A 19,724-nucleotide genomic window follows, 5' to 3' on the forward strand; every position below is an offset into this window, starting at 1 on the left:
TCGCTAAAGACACACACACAGAAATACATCAGCGTGTCCACGCTGACTTTGGCAGAAGTCCAGGAAGCATCTATCCTCATCTGCAGACAGGATGATGTCATGAATCATACTTCAAAAACACACACACACACCCCTTTACAACACACTGGGGGATCTCACATTAACACATTCTCATCATACAGATCTGATGTCTATAAAAAGCACCGAAATCTGCAGCTTAATAAACTCTGAGGCTCGGCTGCTTTGAAGTTGCCTTGAACCCACAGTATGTCTGCGCTCGACAGGACTGCAGACAGACAGAGCGAACTGGTGAGAGATTTAGAATGACCACAGCCGTCTAAACATGTTCACACAGCTCATTGGGGAAAGTCCCCCCCCCCCCACACACACACACACACAGACAGACAGACAGACAGACAGACAGACAGACAGACAGACAGACAGACAGACAGGCAGAGAGTAAAGCATCACAGACCAACTGAGAATCACAGGCTCTTGTCCATATTTAAAATCTAGAATCCCTCTGAAGACATAGAATATCCCAACTTCAAAAGGAAAAAGAGCCATCGCACACACAGTCTCTCTACCTGGCCAGAGTTTCCCGGGATGCCGCGGGCACCAGAAGTGTGGGGGAGAATGCCGAGCTGGACAGAGAGCGTCATGAGTCCATACCGCTGAGTTACACACTGTGCTTACAACCTCTCGCTCTTTCTGCTTCTCTCACTCTATCCCTCTCCCTCTGCCGGTCTCACTCTCTCTTTGTGTCGACCTCCTCCCTCCCACTCCCACGCCTTTATCCCTCGCTCACTCGGGCCCTTTCGGTGCCTTTGACTGTGTCTTCTGCACTCATCATCCCTCCCTCTCCCTCTTTTCGCTCTCTCCTGTCGCCTGATCTACCCCCCCCTCCCCCCCCCATCTCTCTGGACTGAGTGAGGGAAACGTGAAAGAGACTCTTCTCCCATTGGTGCTTGTAATCGGATCTTCCCCAAGCCCAGACCAGTAACATTACAGCACAGCGACATACTCTCCCAAATAAGACATTCCCAAGTCCTACGGGACCAGAAATAAGGCGCCTTCAAATGACCCGACAACAGTACGAAGCTACAGTCCCGCTCATAGGATGATCATAGCCACACAGGCAGACTCAACCACACACATACATACAAAACACTATTCCTTATTATCAACTAAGATATTCCCAAATTCCAACGTTCCCAACTTCCCATCCATGTAATATGTGTCAGTGTGGGTGATCCCGGAGTTCCCAGACAGATCCACCCTGGCTAACTGACAGCCCGTTACTAATTAGAGATCAGCCCAGCAAACATGGCCCGAACTCACAGCCTCCTGCTGGCAGCGTAAACCTACATATTAAACTACCGCCCAGCCATTTAGAGCCAATCGGAAAGGACAACCCCCTATCGAGCACAGTAAAGAGTAGCCGTTCCAAGCATGACACGCTAACACTGAAACGTCAGAAATCTATGGGTTCAATCGATGTGCGTGATTAGACTTCAATCAATTCAGCTGATTTTTTTTTTTGTGTTGATTTCCTGAGTGGGGAAATCTTAGTAAGGCAGAGGCCTTCACAGCTGTGTGGTAGTTTGTAGAGATGGAGTTAAATGGATTCTTTTGAGCATTGGCCTTTAGGATTAGGTTAGGTGTACAGGCAGGCTATTCTCTTTATACAAGTATCTGCTGGGAAAAAAAACACTGCTTTTGTAAGTACCAGGCATTATCGTGACGATGAAAAAACGGGAGCGAGTCCTAGGAGACTGAGACACTGACACTGGCATCCACAAGTCCCCACAGCAAATACGCTTAGAAAGTTTAGAAAAGGGCTAAGTAACAGGAGGAGAGTAGGAGACAGAGGAGAGAGAAATGGAGAGACAGTAGGGGAGAGAGAGAGATGGAGAGAGACAGTAGGGGAGAGAGAGAGATGGAGAGAGACAGTAGGGGAGAGAGAGACGGGAGAAAGCAGGGGAGAGAGAGAGATGGAAGGAGACAGTAGAGGGGAGAGAGATGGAGAGAGACAGGAGGGGAGAGAGAGACGGGAGAAAGTAGGGGAGAGAGAGACGGGAGAAAGTAGGGGAGAGAGAGATGGAGAGAGACAGTAGGGGAGAGAGATGGAGAGAGACAGTAGGGGAGAGAGAGATGGAGAGAGACAGTAGGGGAGAGAGAGACGGGAGAAAGTAGGGGAGAGAGAGATGGAGAGAGACAGTAGGAGAGAGAGAGGGAGAGAGACAGTAGGGGAGAGAGAGATGGAGAGAGACAGTAGGGGAGAGAGAGACAGGAGAAAGTAGGGGAGAGAGATGGAGAGAGACAGTAGAGGGGAGAGAGATGGGAGAGAGTAGGGGAGAGAGATGGAAGGAGACAGTAGAGAGGAGAGAGATGGGAGAGAGTAGGGGAGAGAGATGGAAGGAGACAGTAGAGGGGAGAGAGTAGGGGAGATAGATGGAAGGAGACAGTAGAGGGGAGAGAGTAGGGGAGAGATAGATGGAAGGAGACAGTAGAGGGGAGAGAGATGGGAGAGACAGTAGGGGAGAGAGATGGAAGGAGACAGTAGAGGTGTAAGAGATGAAGAGAGACAGTAGGGGAGAGAGATGGGAGAGAGTAGGGGAGAGAGCGATAATGGGGGTTAGAGAGACGGGAGAGAGTAGGGGAGAGAGAGATTTAAGGAGACAGTAGAGGGGGGAGAGAGGGAGAGAGACAGTAGGGGAGAGAGAGATGGAAGGAGACAGTGGGGCGAGAGAGATGGAAAGACAATGTATGTTTGGGGCGGTATATACCATATACCGGGGTATTTGAAAAAAAGCCATGAGATCAATACCGTCAAGTTATTTATTTTCAATAAATGTGACTATTTCTACCTACTTTTTAAATTAATACCTGCAGATCAACCTGTGTAATACGCTAAGAGATAAAGCAGATTGCGTTCTTCATTTCACCTGTCACATTGTTTAGCATTATGAAGCTCACCATAGTTCCCCCTAGAACAGTTGAGCCAGTCACACGTCCGCTGTTAAGAGCACAACAAGAGACAGCGGGCGCTGGTAACTCTGCTATCCGAGTTATCTGCACAGCGGCCATTCTTTCCCATGCGCTTCCTGCTAGCGTTGTATTCCTCCTCCGTTCTTCTCTCCTCTGCTCTGTGTACACATGCTGCTCTTCCTACCAGAAAAGCATGCATCACAACTTTGTTTATTTGCACAATTTCTCTCGTTCACTTTCGCTTGTAAATGTCCACACTCACCGAAAATGCCAGTTGGTAGCTACTAACTCTGCTTGTATAACTTTATAAGCTGGATTTGCCTGCCTTTGCAATTAGTTTAGGTTCATTTTGTGCTCGATAGCATTCAGCTAACAGCTTACTGTACGTGTGATGTCGCTATTACTTGGCCTAATTTTTGGTAGGATTTTGCCAATAGAGGCACAATGGCTTTTTTTGTGCTTTTTTAGCGCCCCCTTGTGTGCTATGCCGGTAATACCGTAAATCCCGGGATGGCAGAAGAACAGTATGACGACATGAAAATCTGGAGACAGAAGGTGAGAGAGAGAAAGAGAGAGAGAGAGAGACAGCAGGGGAGAGAGGGACAGCAGGTGAAAGAACTGACTCGCTTTCCTGACCCAAATCAACACATTCCTGGGCTACCGCCTTAGTTTCTCCACTGTGTCCCTTAAGATAGCCCCTCTGTTTTCACACACAGGCCAGGGGTCATAAACCCTGCTGTTATTCAACCGGGACCGCTGACCAATGAGAAAATGCTGCCTTTGGGGCTGGACCCACGGGAGGGAGAGTCCTGAGAAAACCTTCTGTTTAAGTTGTTCTCTGTTTGTTGAGTTTTTCTTATTATACATGTGTCTCTGGGGAAGTGTGTTTTTATTACTCTGCCCAGATTGTTACCTGGCTCAGCTCGCTCCAACTCTTACATACATTGGCGCTTCACCTCTCCTGAGTCCGTAGGGGAGTTGCAGCGATGGGACAAGACTGTAGCTACCAATTGGATATCACGGAATTTGGGCGAAAAAAGGGGGGTAAATGTACAACAACAACAACATAAATCCTTAAAATGATGCACGCAGGCGCACACATACACGCTCAGGCGTAGACAATAACCTCTGGACAACGAGGAAGTTCCTCCGTTTAAGGGGGGAGCTACTGTTACTCAGACTGTTGTAGGATCAGATGACTCGCCCTGTAGACTGCTGTTGGAGACCGCGTGAGTGGATGGGACACGGGGTTACACGCTAGACATGAGCTCACTCTAATATATATCCCCCACGGGTGAGTGGTCACAGATGGTATCATGGGGGAAGGAGACAGGTGAGGCTTACACACTCAAGAGACAAGCGTACCTGAACGTGCGCGCCTTACTATAAACCCCATTAATCCGTCACAGGAACAAAGTCAAGGATGAGAAAAGGAGCCTTGAGAGGACGTTTCAGTCTGTCGTATACCCCGACAGCCGCGACGTCAGCCACAGGCAGAAACAAACCAGATGTGTTTTTAGAAGTGCCCCATCATGAGAACTCGAGCTTGGCTGCACCGCTACCGCCTCGAGACTAAACCTCCAAACTAACCCTGACCCCAAACCTCCTCCAAACCTATCCTTTAGTGTAGACAGCCAGTAGGAACACAAACCAGTGTGTGTGTGTGTGTGTGTGTGTGTGTGTGTGTGCGTGTGTTTGTGTGTTGTATCTAAAGTATGTGTTTGGGCCTGGGCTGTGTGTGTGTACTGACTGAGCTGACTGTACACACAACCACTTTTTTGGGCTGTCCCTCTGTAAACACCCCCTCTGGCCCCTCTCTACACAGGGAGGAGTGAGGGAGATGGGGTGGGGTGGGGGGGGGGGGGGCAGTTTGAACAGGACCCTGGGGATTGGGTGTGAGAATAGGGGAGGGAGTGAGGGAGAAATGGGGAGAGATACAGGGTGAGGGAGGGGGAGAGTGAGGAAGTGAAGTGAATGGGAGGGAGGGAGGGAGGGAGGGAGGGAGGGAGGGAGGGAGGGAGGGAGGGAGGGAGGGAGGGAGGGAGGGAGGGAGGGAGGGAGGGAGGGAGGGAGGGAGGGAGGGAGGGAGGTAGAGAATGGGGAGGCACGGGGCATGAGAGAGGGTAAAGGAGCGGTGGAGAGGATCTCAGACAGGACTCGGTGCATTCCTTCTCCTTGTGGACATTCTGGGCCGGAGTTGTGTGGTGGCTAAATGACACAGCTGATCCCGCAGCGCGGAGAAGCGACACGACGACTGGAGGACTGAACTGCAGGGTCAGGAATGCACCTCTTCCTCTAGTCTCTCTTTGGTTCTCTCTTTCTCTTACTCACCCTAGCCTCATTTCTCATCTTTCGAGCTTGAGTAAACACATTTTACGTGTGACACAAACATGACCTAAAAACGACACGAAACGCATGTTACATTCTCACACAAACACCCCTTTCTCTCGCTCTCTCTGCTATGAGTCAACCGACTTACCCTGATCCATAAAAGGAATACGCCCAATACAGATGTGGGAGACACACCGCCGCACGCAGACACAATCACAAACCGCACACACATACACAATCACAAACCGCACACACATACACAATCACAAACCGCACACACATACACAATCACAAACCGCACACACATACACGCACACAAACCGCGCACACATACACAATCACAAACTGCACACACACTGATCGAAAGGACCCAGTGGGAGGCAGACATAGTGTGGAATTTCACATTGACAAGTGTGGAATTTCACATTGACAGAAGACCCACACACACACCAGACCATAAACACACTGTGAACTACCTCATCTCATTTCTCCAGTCCTCACTTTAACCGGCTAAAGGGGACACAAGGTGTCTGTGTGTGTACGTGTCTGTACGTGTGGGTACTAAGTGTGGAGAATCACATTAATCCTGTTATCCTGGGTCACACATTTTTACCCCCCCCCCACAACAAACTGTCTATCAACCCCCCCCCCCGTAAGGGAGAGGGGGTATCACTTACCCTTTACCACGTTACGCAGGCCGAGGTGGCAGGAGGGGCTCAGCAACCCCTCACAGCAGAATCCCAAACCAATCAGTTCGGGTTGTCCAACACGGTCTGTTACTCAGAACCAATATCCACACGGCAGTGGATGGAAGTTTGATTCTCTCCCTCTCTCTCGCTCTCTCTCTCGCTCTCTCTCTCCACACTCTCTCTCTCCACACTCTCTCTCTCCACACTCTCTCTCTCTCCACACTCTCTCTCTCCACACTCTCTCTCCACACTCTCTCTCTCTCCACACTCTCTCTCTCCACACTCTTCTGATCACACTCCCGAATAGAAGACAGCCACTGTGATGCAGTGGCCTGATGGCAGGCGGTCAGTATGTCCCAGGGCTGAGATCCCTGCCACTCTCTGTGGCACAGCAAGGCTCAACACCACTTCCCTGAGCACTAATCCAATAACAGTCAGCCAGCCGGAGACAAAGGCATAGACCATTACAGCAGGGTGTGTGTGTGTGTGAGAGAGAGAGAGAGAAGGAGATAACTGAAAACGTCCTCGCTCTCTATGTGTGTAAGAACCACACCCTCTATGTGTGTGTGTGTCCAGGGGCGAGGCAGGTGTGCTGGTGACAGAGGGAAAACCCAGGGGGAAGAAGGGGTCCATAGATGCACCAGTATCCATGGCTACAACTATATCAGTACACTCTCCTAGGAGTCTCTATCTCGCTCACACACACACACACGTCTCAGATTCTCCTCCTCCACGACAACTTGTTAAATCCCATTGTCTATCTTTCCCTTCCCTTTTTGTCAATTTAAGTTTCCTTCGCTATATTTCACCCTCTTTGACCCAGTTGTATCTCTCTCTCTCTCTCTCTCTCTCTCTCTCTCTCTCTCTCTCTCTCTCTCTCTCTCTCTCTCTCTCTCACAGAGGGAAAGCCCAGGGGGAAGAGGGGGTCCATAGATGCACCAGTATCCATGGCTACAACTACATCAGTACACTCTCCTAGGAGTCTCTCTCTATCTGAATTATGACCTATGGTCTAATCCCATACCCTCCCACACACCGGAGAAGACCAGGGTGTGTGTGCTCAGGAGTTCAGGGGCACTTCCGCAGCTGGGGTACGTGCGTGTGTGTTTGGGGGGGGGAAATCAGTGACTTGGGCAAATAGTTCAGCTGAAAGCTCAACGTTCAAAGTGAAGCTCCAGATATCACACTGTGTGGAGTTTAGACTCCTGTCGTCTTATCGACCGCGGGGTTGAGACTGCTCTGTCTGTCTGTCTGTGTGTGTGTGTGTGTGTGTGTGTGTGTGTGTGTGTGTGTGTGCGCGCACGCGTGGACTATGATGTTGAGACTGCTCTAGTATGCCGCGAGCGTTTCAGAGCAGCGTTATATGTGATGACAAAGACACGTCACAGGGGAAACAGGAACGTGCTGTTCTTGCATAAAACATGGCTAAAGGGGATTTATAGCATTTTGCGTTCCATGTATAAATCAAGATGTGTGTGTGTGTGTGTGTGTGTGTGTGTGTGTGTGTGTGTGTGTGTGTGAGACAGAGAGACTGAGGAAGAGAGAGCCAGAGAGAAGCCTTGAAGCCGACAAAATGTGTGAGTGATCCTTTATCCATTCATCAGCTAATCAAACCAGTCAAACCAGTCAAATGAATCAAACCAGTCAAACGAATCAAACCAGTCAAACGAATCAAACCAGTCAAACGAATCAAACCAGTCAAACGAATCAAACCAGTCAAACTAATCAAACCAATCAAACTAATCAAACCAATCAAACTAATCAAACCAATCAAACAAATCAAACCAGTCAAACGAATCAAACCAGTCAAACTAATCAAACCAGTCAAACAAATCAAACCAGTCAAACTAATCAAACCAGTCAAACTAATCAAACCCAAATGAATCAAACCACAAAAATCAAACCAGTCAAAAAACTAATCAAACCAAAGTCAAACTAATCAAACCAGTCAAACAAACTAATCAAACAGTCAAACTAATCAAACAAAAATCAAACTAATCAAACCAGTCAAACTAATCAAACCAGTAAAACCAATCAAACCAGTCAAACTAATCAAACCAGTCAAACTAATCAAACCAGTCAAACTAATCAAACCAGTCAAACTAATCAAACCAAACGAATCCGAATCAAACCCAACCAATCAAACCAGTCAAACTAATCAAAATCAAACCAATCAAACCAGTCAAACGAATCAAAAGTCAAACAATCAAACCAGTCAAACTAATCAAACCAGTCCAGTCAAACGAATCAAACCAGTCAAAAATCAAACCAGTCAAACTAATCAAACCAGTCAAACTAATCAAACCATCAAACCAAAAGTCAAACTAATCAAACCAGTCAAACTAATCAAACCAGACAAAACTAATCAAACCAGTCAAACTAATCAAACCATCAAACTAATCAAACCAGATCAAACCAATCAAACATCAAAATCAAACCAGACAAACGAATCAAACCAGTCAAAAACGAATCAAACCAGTCAAACGAATCAAACCAGTCAAACGAATCAAACCAGTCAAACCAATCAAACTAATCAAACCAGTCAAACTAATCAAACCAGTAAAACGAATCAAACCAGACAAACTAATCAAACCAGTCAAACTAATCAACCAGTCAAACCAATCAAACCAATCAAACCAATCAAACCAGACAAACCAGTCAAACGAATCAAATCAGTCAAACAAATCAAACCAGACAAACGAATCAAACTTATCAAACCAGTCAAACTAATCAAACCAGTAAAACCAATCAAACCAGTCAAACTAATGAAACCAGTCAAACTAATCAAACCAGTCAAACTAATCAAACCAGTCAAACTAATCAAACCAATCAAATCCCAAACCAATCAAACCAGTCAAAGAATCAAACCAAACCAGTCAAACTAATCAAACCAGTCAAACGAATCAAACCAGTCAAACCCATCAAACTAATCAAACCAGTCAAACTAATCAAACCAGTCAAACGAATCAAACCAATCAAACCAGTCAAACTAATGAAACCAGTCAAACTAATCAAACCAGTCAAACTAATCAAACCAATCAAATCCCAAACCAATCAAACCAGTCAAACGAATCAAACCAGTCAAACTAATCAAACCAATCAAACTAATCAAACCAGTCAAACTAATCAAACCAGTCAAACGAATCAAACCAGTCAAACAAATCAAACCAGTCAAACGAATCAAACCAGTCAAACGAATCAAACCAGTCAAACCAGTCAAACTAATCAAACCAGTCAAACTAATCAAACCAGTCAAACCAGTCAAACGAATCAAATCAAACTAATCAAAAAATCAAACAATCAAACAAAGTCAAACTAATCAAACCATTAAACCAGAATCAAACCAGTCAAACCAATCAAACCAGTCAAACTAATAATCAAACCATCAAACCGGTCAAACCAATCAATCCATTCAAACCAATCAAACCATTCAAACCAGTCAAACCAGACAAACTAATCAAACCAGTCAAACTAATCAAACCAATCAAACTAATCAAACCAGTCAAACCAATCAAACCAGACAAACTAATCAAACCAGTCAAACGAATCAAACCAATCAAACCAGTAAAACCAATCAAACCAGACAAACTAATCAAACCAATTAAACTAATCAAACCAGTCAAACCAATCAATCCATTCAAACCAATCAAACCATTAAACCAGTCAAACCAGATCAAACTAATCAAACTAATCAAACCAATCAAACCAATCAAACCATCAAACCAGTCAAACCAGTCAAACCAGACAAACTAATCAAACCAATCAAACCATTCAAACCAATCAAACCATTAAACCAGTCAAACCAGACAAACCAATCAAACCAATTAAACTAATCAAATCAGTCAAACGAATCAAACCAGACAAACGAATCAAACTTATCAAACCAGTCAAACTAATCAAACCAGTAAAACGAATCAAACAATTTAACTAATCAAACTAATCAATTCAATCAAACCAATCAAACTAATCAAACAATTAAACTAATCAAACCAATCAAACAATCAATCAAACCAATCAAGCTAGTCAAACCAAACTAACCAATCAGACCAATCAAACTAGTCAAACCAGTCAAACGAATCAAACCAGTCAAACGAATCAAACTAATCAAACCAGTCAAACCAAACTAACCAATCAGACCTATCAAACTAGTCAAACCAGTCAAACGAATCAAACCAGTCAAACCAGTCAAACCAGACAAACTAATCAAACCAATCAAACCAATCAAACCAATCAAACCATTAAACCAGTCAAACCAATCAAACCAATTAAACTAATCAAACCAGTCAAACGAATCAAACTAATCAAACCAGTCAAACGAATCAAACTAATCAAACCAATCAAATTAATCAAACCAGTCAAACGAATCAAACTAATCAAACCAATCAAACTAATCAAACCAGTCAAACTAATCAAATGAAAACAAACCAGTCAAACTAATCAAACCAGTCCAACGAATCAAACCATCAAACCAGTCAAACTAATCAAACCAGTCCAACGAATCAAACCAGTCAAACGAATCAAACCAGTCAAACTAATCAAACCAGTCAAACTAATCAAACCAGTCAAACGAATCAAACCAGTCAAACTAATCAAACCAGTCAAACGAATCAAACCAGACAAACTAATCAAACCAGTCAAAAACCAAACCTCAAACCAATCAGTCAAACCAATCAACCTAATCAAACCAATTAGTCAAACCATTCAAACCAATCATTAAACCAGTCAAACCTAATCAAACCAGTCAAACTAATCAAAATCAAATCCATTCAAACCAATCAAACCATTAAACCAGTCAAACCAGACAAACTAATCAAACAATCAAAATCAATCCATTCAAACCAATCAAACCATTAAACCAGTCAAACCAGACAAACCAATCAAACCAATCAAGCTAGTCAAACCAAACTAACCAATCAAACCAATCAAACTAATCAAATCAGTCAACGAATCAAACCAGATCAAACTAATCAAACCAGTCAAACCAATCTAACCAATCAAACTAATCAATCAAGTCAAAATCAAACTAATCAAACCAGTAAAACGAATCAAACCAGTCAAACTAATCAAACCCAATCAACCTATCAAACCAGTCAAACCAGTCAAACCAATCAAACCAGTCAAACTAATCAAACCAAACCAGTCAAACTAATCAAACCAGTCAAACGAATCAAACCAGTCAAACCCATCAAACTAATCAAACCAGTCAAACTAATCAAACCAATCAAACTAATCAAACCAGTCAAACGAATCAAACCAGTCAAACTAATCAAACCAGTCAAACGAATCAAACCAGACAAACTAATCAAACCAGTCAAACGAATCAAACCAGACAAACCAATCAAACCAATCAAACTAATCAAACCAGTCAAACCAGTCAAACGAATCAAACCAGTCAAACGAATCAAAATCAAACCAGTCAAACGAATCAAACAAACTAATCAAACCAAACTAATCAAACCAGTCAAACAATAATCAAACCAATCAAACCATTAAACCAGTCAAACCAGTCAAACTAATCAAACCAGTCAAACCAATCAGTCAAACTAATCAAACCAGACAAACTAATCAAAAACCAATCAAACCAATCAAACCCAATCAAACCAAACTAATCAAAATCAAACAGTCAAATCAATCAATCCATTCAAACCAATCAAAATCAGTCAAACCAGTCAAAACAGATTAAACCAGTCAAACCAATCAAACCAATCAAACCAATCAAACCAATCAAAAATCCATCAAACCAATCAAACCAGACAAACTAATCAAACCAACTAATCAAATCAAATTAAACCAATCAAACTAATCAAACCAGTCAAACCAATCAAACCCTTAAACCAGTCAAACGAATCAAACTAATCAAACCAGTCAAACGAATCAAACCAGACAAACAAATCAAACAATTAAACTAATCAAAACAATCAAACTAATCAAACCAATCAATCAAATCAAACTAATCAAAACGATCAATCAAACCAATCAAGCTAGTCAAACCAAACTAACCAATCAAACCAATCAATCAAACCAGTCAAACTAATCAAACCAATCAAAGCATTAAACCATTCAAACCAAACAAACCAGTCAAACCAATTAAACTAGTCAAACCAGTCAAACCAATTAAACTATTCAAACCAATCAAACAATTAAACTAATCAAACCAATCAAACTAATCAAACAAATCAACATAATCAAACCAATCAATCAAACCAATCAAGCTAGTCAAACCAAACTAACCAATCAGACCAATCAAACTAATCAAACCAATCAAGCTAGTCAAACCAAACTAACCAATCAAACCAATCAATCAAATCAACCTAATCAAACCAATCAATCAAACCAATCAAGCTAGTCAAACCAAACTAACCAATCAATCAAACTAATCAAACCAGTCAAACTAATCAAACCAATCAAAGCATTAAACCATTCAAACCAATCAAACCAGTCAAACCAAATAAACTAATCAAACCAATCAAACAATCAATCAAACCAATCAAGCTAGTCAAACCAAACTAACCAATCAGACCAATCAATCAAACCAATCAAACTAGTCAAACCAATCAATCAATCAATCAAACCAATCAATCAATCAAACCAATCAAACCAATCAAACTAATCAATCAAACCAATCAACCAAACCAATCAAGCTAGTCAAACCAATCAATCAAACCAATCAATCAATCAAACCAATAAATCAATCAAACCAATCAAACTAATCAAGCTAATCAAAACAATCAAACTAATCAAGCTAATCAAACCAATCAAACCAAATTGAGTGCTTCCAAAAACACTGACTACAGACTTTGCCGCATCCGATATTCACTACTCCAACCATAGATAAACACAGAATGTAGAAAACTGTCAGTAGCAGCGCCATCAGATACAAATACCACGGATGACACCCACACCCAGACACAAAGACACACCAATGATAGCATTGGGATAGCATTAGGATAGCACTAGGATAGCATTAGGCCAGTAACAAACCCATCTTCTCCTCTTGCCTCACTATCCAAACACTCCTGGTATTCCAGACCAGAGCCCACGTGCTGCCGGAATCATGAGACTCTAAAAATTAACACCCCCAGAATACTTTGGAGGTTTGAAATCGGATCTGATCCTAGAGGGCGACGTTACGTGAACAGTCTAAGCACGAGACACAGAGAAATGTTATTTGGGGGCACTGGGTTTAACACACACACGCGTGTGCAGTGTATTAGCACGCAAAAAGGCCTCCCTGGTTATCAGAGAAACCTGATCGGTGGTTCATGAAATGACAGGAGAGAGGGAGAGAAAGGAGAAAAGATTGTACATGTTTAGAGCCCGGAGCAAAACCACAGCATCCTCTTCGCTGGAGAGAGGGAAGCAGACACCACACACGAGAGAGAGAGGAAAGAGGAGGTATAGAGAGAGAGAGAGAGAGAGAGAGAGAGAGAGAAAAGAAGAGGGAGAGACAGAGGAAAGAGGAGGGAGAGACTGAGGAAAGAGGAGGGAGAGACCGAGGAAAGAGGAGGGAAAGACAGATGAAAGAGGAGGGAGAGACCGAGGAAAGAGGAGGGAGAGACGGAGGAAAGAGAGACAGAGGAAAGAGGAGGGAGAGACGAGGAAAGAGGAGGGAAGACAGAGGAAAGAGGAGGGAGAGACGAGGAAAGAGGAGGGAGAGACAGAGGAAAGAGGAGGGAGAGACTGAGGAAAGAGGAGGGAGAGACGGAGGAAAGAGAGACAGAGGAAAGAGGAGGGAGAGACAGAGGAAAGAGGAGGGAGAGACAGAGGAAAGAGGAGGGAGAGACCGAGGAAGAGGAGGGAGAGACAGAGGAAAGAGGAGGGAGAGACAGAGGAAAGAGGAGGGAGAGACAGAGGAAAGAGCAGGGAGAGACAGAGGAAAGAGGAGGGAGAGACAGAGGAAAGAGGAGGGAGAGACCGAGGAAAGAGGAGGGAGAGACAGAGGAAAGAGTAGGGAGAGACAGAGGAAAGAGGAGGGAGAGCAAAAGGGGGAACGAAGATTCCTCTAAGGAGAGCAAAAAGAGAGGAAGAGAGAACGAGGGAGAGAGAGAGGAAGCGATTCTGTCCATCCGTTTTACTGCCAGGTGTAACCTTTACCTGAGAACCTCCCGACTTCTCAATTCCCCGAGAGGCCTAGTCAAGTCCAGACAGGTATGGAAATGGGCATTGGGGTTGCTGTGGGATTCAGGGGGCTGGGGTGTTGAGAGGGTGCTGTAAATAACTGTAACTCCTTAGGCTACACACACACACACACACACACACACACACACACACACACACACACACACACACACACACACACACACACACACACACACACACACACACACACACACACACACACACACACACACACACACACACCACAGAAAAGAGTGTCACACACATACACACCGCAGAAAAGAGTGTCTCTTTGTCTGGTTGGACAAAAGGAATTGAAATCAGCGGACGGATTGTCACAGTCGCGTTACTTCCTCATTCTCTGGCCGCGAAATGACATGAGAGCGGAAAGACACAAACACATTCCTCCGATCTGACACTCTCAGTCTGTCGCTACGGGTCTGTGTTGTCCCGTAACTAAAAGGGAGTCTTTGGTGACGACAGTGGCTCTTATTTGCATACATTTGAGAGTCAAAACAGTGTCAGTTGTAGTGACTATCCCTTCGCCGCCTTCTGATTTGAGGTGTTGTTGTTCATTTATCAGGAATCACGATACAAAATCATATTCTTACAAAAACCGTCGCTGTCCTGGCGAGCTACAGAATACACCGGCTTTTGCGCCAACTCAGTAATGAAACACCGGATTCACGTCGTCAACGACAGCATTCATCAGTGCGTTTGAATCATTCGTGTTAGTGCTTGGCTGAAACAAAAGCCTGCACATCTGTAGCTCTCCAGAACCAGGGTTGGTGTCCACTGCAGTAAATACTCTTGAGTCAGAATCTCCTGTCTTTAGGAGAATTTTCCAAACCCCCCTGTGCACTATGACACTTTGAAGCTCTTGACCCCTTAGCCAGAGGTCACAAGGCTTTTATCCCATTGCCATGGTGATATTTGACACCCCAACCCCCAACCCTATCGCTGACTGGGCCCTAACGGCAGACAAAGACGCTGGTATTCATAGCAGCATCATTAAGACGTTAAAAGCTGATCTGTTTTATAGGTCTCCAATCCAGTGGTCTACCACAGCCCGTTACAGAGCGGCCAACTAAGGAGCTGATGCGGACTCTCTGTCAGGGCTCGTGAAACTTACACTGCAACGACACCCACACGCGCACACACCCACACACACAAGCAGGCTGCCACATGCAGACACAAACACACACACACTAGGCATAGTAAGATGCTCAGGTGTCAAATCCATCTTCCCATCTGCCCAAATCAGCTCCATTAACCCCCCAGTCATCTATTAAATTAGACTGATCTTATTTGAGACCCCGCGCCCCCGCGCCATACACACACACACACATACACTTTACCCTGAAGCCACTTCAGCCCTGCTATATTATGCTAACGCAGTTATCCACCACTTTCCATCTCTCCCAATTAATGCAAACCAAAACCAGTAACCACATTTATCAGACATTCCTTCAGGGGGGGGGCTTCTCCATATGTAGCCCCTACCCCCTCCCTCCTTTCCTTCCCCCAACCCTCCATCTCTCTGCATTTTTTCCCCAGAAAGGAGTGGAACGCTCTTTGAAGATCAGTCGGGACTACCAACAGAGAAAGACTACTGGCACAAGTATTAATGCACTATTAACAAAATAACATCCCTGATAGATTAAAGTAAAAAATAAACACTACGCCGTTTTACACTACTGATTCTATGTCATACTATAAATACACACAACTGTAATGTCAGGACTCGGGCAACTCCAGAAGGCGTATTTTCTTCTGTTGTTGATTTACTTCTGTGTTTACTACAGTGTTGTAACGATATGCAAATTGTTAAAGTACAAAAGGGAAATAAATAAAAGTAAACATGAGTTGTATTCACAATGGTGTTTGTTCCTCACCGCCTGCCTCATGATGAATCTATAGTTGGGGTTCTAGGTGACCCATAGGTCTGGTTATAGGTCTTCAAACTCTCTCTCTCTCTCTCTCTCTCTCTCTCTCTCTCTCTCTCTCTCTCTCTCTCTCTCTCTCTCTCTCTCTCTCTCTCTCTCTCTCTCTCTCTCTCTCTCTCTCTCTCTCTCTCTCTCTCTCTCTCTCTCTCTCTCTCTTTCTCTCTCTTCTCTAAGACTCTTTAATGAAAGGTGAAGGGCAGAGGTGAGAAAGATATGAGCAGGGTGGTAGCGAGGCAAGGTCGAAAGGTCAAGATGGGCCAGTGCATGGTGAGAAGAGGAGAGAGACTGGACGCTTTCATCCCTCACCTCTGGGGGTTAGGAGGTGAGGGAGGAGAGGGGAAGGGGTGGGGGCTTAGCGTGAGAGAAGGAGAGGAGGGGAAACAGAGGTCAAACGATGGAGGAACAGGAAATCACTCAAAACCTGCAGATTGAGAGGAGTTATAGCTGCAGTCTTACTTAGCTTTACCAACCCAACAAAGAAACAACATCAATGGGGTTCGACTCCTTCATAAAGGTGCCCTTTTCGGTCTCACAAACCCGTCCGCTTCTCCCCCCCCCCCACACACACACACACACTCTATCTTAATAGTGTAATGCCTCCATCCATTTCCCGCTGTCAATTATCCACATTAAACCCCTCCCTCCTTCTCCCTCGCTCCTTCTCTCTCTCTCTGTCTCTCTCTCTCCCAGAAAGAGGTCAAACTGCTTCCCTGTTATCTATTTCCAAGGTCACAAGGACACAAATTCAACCATTTTGTAATTTGACCCAATGTAAGGACATCTCCCAATGATGCAGGGAAATGCTCTGTGTGTGTGTGTGTGTGTGTGTGTGTGTGTGTGTGTGTGTGTGTGTGTGTGTGTGTGTGTGTGTGTGTGTGTGTGTGTGTGTGTGTGTGTGTGTGTGTGTGTGTGTGTGTGTGTGTGTGTGCCTGCGTGTGTGGGCATGGGTGCGCGTGTGTGTGTGTGTGTGTGTGTGTGTGTGTGTGTCGTGTCCTACCTGTCAGCGTCTCCCTGGCCCGTGGAGGTGTTGCGTTGGATGGTTTCTCGTACCGCCGCCATGCCGTCAGGTAGACGGTTGAGTCGCCGCGTGTACAAACTCAGACCGCCGTCCGTCATGTAGCTGAGAACAGAAAACGGCAAGGGTCAACATTAGATAACGCAAGGCTTCCAAAGTCTAAGCTCACGTAAAAAAAATAAAATAAAATAACACAACAATTAGTTTCACATCCCTTTTGACAGTTTATCATGTCAGCTTTCAAGCCGGGAAGAAGGAAACCGAGCATGGACCAACCCTTGGTCTAACACCCCAGAGAAAGACAACAACTCCATCCCTTTTCTGGGCTGGACAAACGAGACGGACGTTCCTTCCTGCTCGAAATAAAATCAACAAGGAGAGGAAAGGACATCCATCTTGTTTGTCCATCCCAGGCACCCGTCTCATCAATCAGGATGAAATGGCTGCTGGCCGACTGGACCGGGCACTAACTCCACACCACCGGGGCTCTGTGCACATGCACAGAAGAACAAAGACACACACAAAACGCACACACCAGTGCAGCTTGACCAGTACTTCCCCTACAGTCCCTAGATGTTTTTCCCGGTGCATTTTGGCACATTCAGATTTCAGTCTCGTTTTAGTCATTTTGACTCAAATATAATCAAATCTTAGTCACATTTTTGTCATTTGCATAACGATTTAGTGTGGTTATTGTCAAAATACAGAAAATAGCAGGCTATTTTAGGCATCTAACCGGCCTTTCATTTTAGTAACATAACATAAGTCCTGCTTCACTAAGCTCGTGATCCTCGGGCCAACAGTGCAGTTATATCTAACAGTTCACAACTCTGCTGGGTTTTTCCCGCTCAACAGTTTCCCGTGTGTATCAACAAAGCTCCGCCACCCAAAGGACATCCAGCCAACTTGACACAACAGTGGGACGCACTGGCGTCAACATTGGGGGTGGGGGGTTGCAACTCAATGTTAGGAAGGTGTTCCTAATGTTTGGTAAACTCCGTGTAGGTACGACTCGAAACCTTCCACACAACCACTGACTGTACACACACAGTACACCTCGTACATATACTAACTGTACAATACCAGGGAGTCAGAGCAGCGTAGCCTAGTGGCTAGAGTGTTGGACTAGTAACTGAAAGGTTGCAAGTTCAAATCCCAGAGCTGACAAGGTACAAATCTGTCGTTCTGCCCCTGAACAAGGCAGTTTAACCCACTGTTCCTAGGCCGTCATTGAAAATAAGAACTTGTTCTTAACTGACTTGCCTAGTTAAATAAATACAAATAACCAATCCTGAGGAGAGTCACAGGAACTGAACCAACGAATGTGGTGTGAAAAATAGCCCTGTGCATAGAGAGGCCATTGTTTTCATATCGTGTATGGTGAAGACACAAACTGCAGAAGGAGCAAAGACAGAGAATAACGCACAGAGATGCATTGTCAACGTCCCACTAAAGGCTCATTCAACACACTGCCCTGAACACTTAACGCTCTTGTTTTTTGTACGACCTTTCTACAAGCTCTCTTTCACATATCTACAACTTCTCTTCAACCTCTCTATAACATATCTACAACCTCTCTATCACATATCTACAACTTCTCTATAACATATCTACAACCTCTCTATCAACAACTCTCTATAACATATCATACAACCTTCTATCACATATCTCAACCTCTCTATCACATATCTACAACTATCTCTACCTCTCTATAACATATCTACAACCTCTCTATAACATATCTACAACCTCTCTATCACATATCTACAACTTCTCTTCAACCTCTCTATCACATATCTACAACCTCTCTATCACATATCTACAACCTCTCTATCACATATCTACAACCTCTCTATCACATATCTACAACCTCTCTATCACATATCTACAACCTCTCTATCACATATCTACAACTTCTCTTCAACCTCTCTATCACATATCTACAACCTCTCTATCACATATCTACAACCTCTCTATAACGTATCTACAACCTCTCTATCACATATCTACAACTTCTCTTCAACTCTCTATCACATATCTACAACCTCTCTACATATCTACAACCTCTCAATAACATATCTACAACCTCTCGATAACATATCTACAACATATCTACAACCTCTCTATAACATATCTACAAATCACTCTCTATCACATATCTACAACCTCTCTCTATCTATAACATATCTACAACCTCTCTATAACAAATCTACAATATCACATATCTACAACCTCTCTATCACATATCTACAACCTCTCTATCACATATCTACCTCTCTATCACACATCTACAACCTCTCTATCACATATCTACAACCTCTCTATCACATATCTACAAACTCTCTAGCACATATCTACAACCTCTCTATAATATATCTACAACCTCTCTATAACATATCTACAACCTCTCTATAACATATCTACAACCTCTCTATCACATATCTACAACCTCTCTATCACATATCTACAACCTATCTGTCACATATATACAACCTCTCTATAACATATATACAACCTCTCTATAACATATCTACAACCTCTCTATCACATATCTACAACCTCTATCACATATCTACAACCCCTCTATCACATATCTACAACCTCTCTATCACATATCTACAACCTCTCTATCAC

The 19,724-nt window shown here is 44.1% G+C and overlaps 1 protein-coding gene across 4 annotated transcripts in view; it reads right to left on the bottom strand.

Annotated features, from left to right (window-relative positions):
• LOC135546497 (neuron navigator 2-like) overlaps positions 1-19,724 on the bottom strand; it is a 132,477-nt gene that overhangs the window by 40,345 nt on the left and 72,408 nt on the right. For all 4 annotated transcript variants that reach the window (XM_064974981.1, XM_064974998.1, XM_064974971.1 and 1 more), the window contains one exon: positions 17,073-17,195. In XM_064974981.1, the coding sequence (XP_064831053.1) occupies positions 17,073-17,195 (123 nt within the window). The remainder of the gene's footprint in view (positions 1-17,072; positions 17,196-19,724) is intronic.

This window comes from Oncorhynchus masou, chromosome 1, assembly GCF_036934945.1.
Source record: "Oncorhynchus masou masou isolate Uvic2021 chromosome 1, UVic_Omas_1.1, whole genome shotgun sequence".
NCBI classification, from domain to species: domain Eukaryota; kingdom Metazoa; phylum Chordata; class Actinopteri; order Salmoniformes; family Salmonidae; genus Oncorhynchus; species Oncorhynchus masou.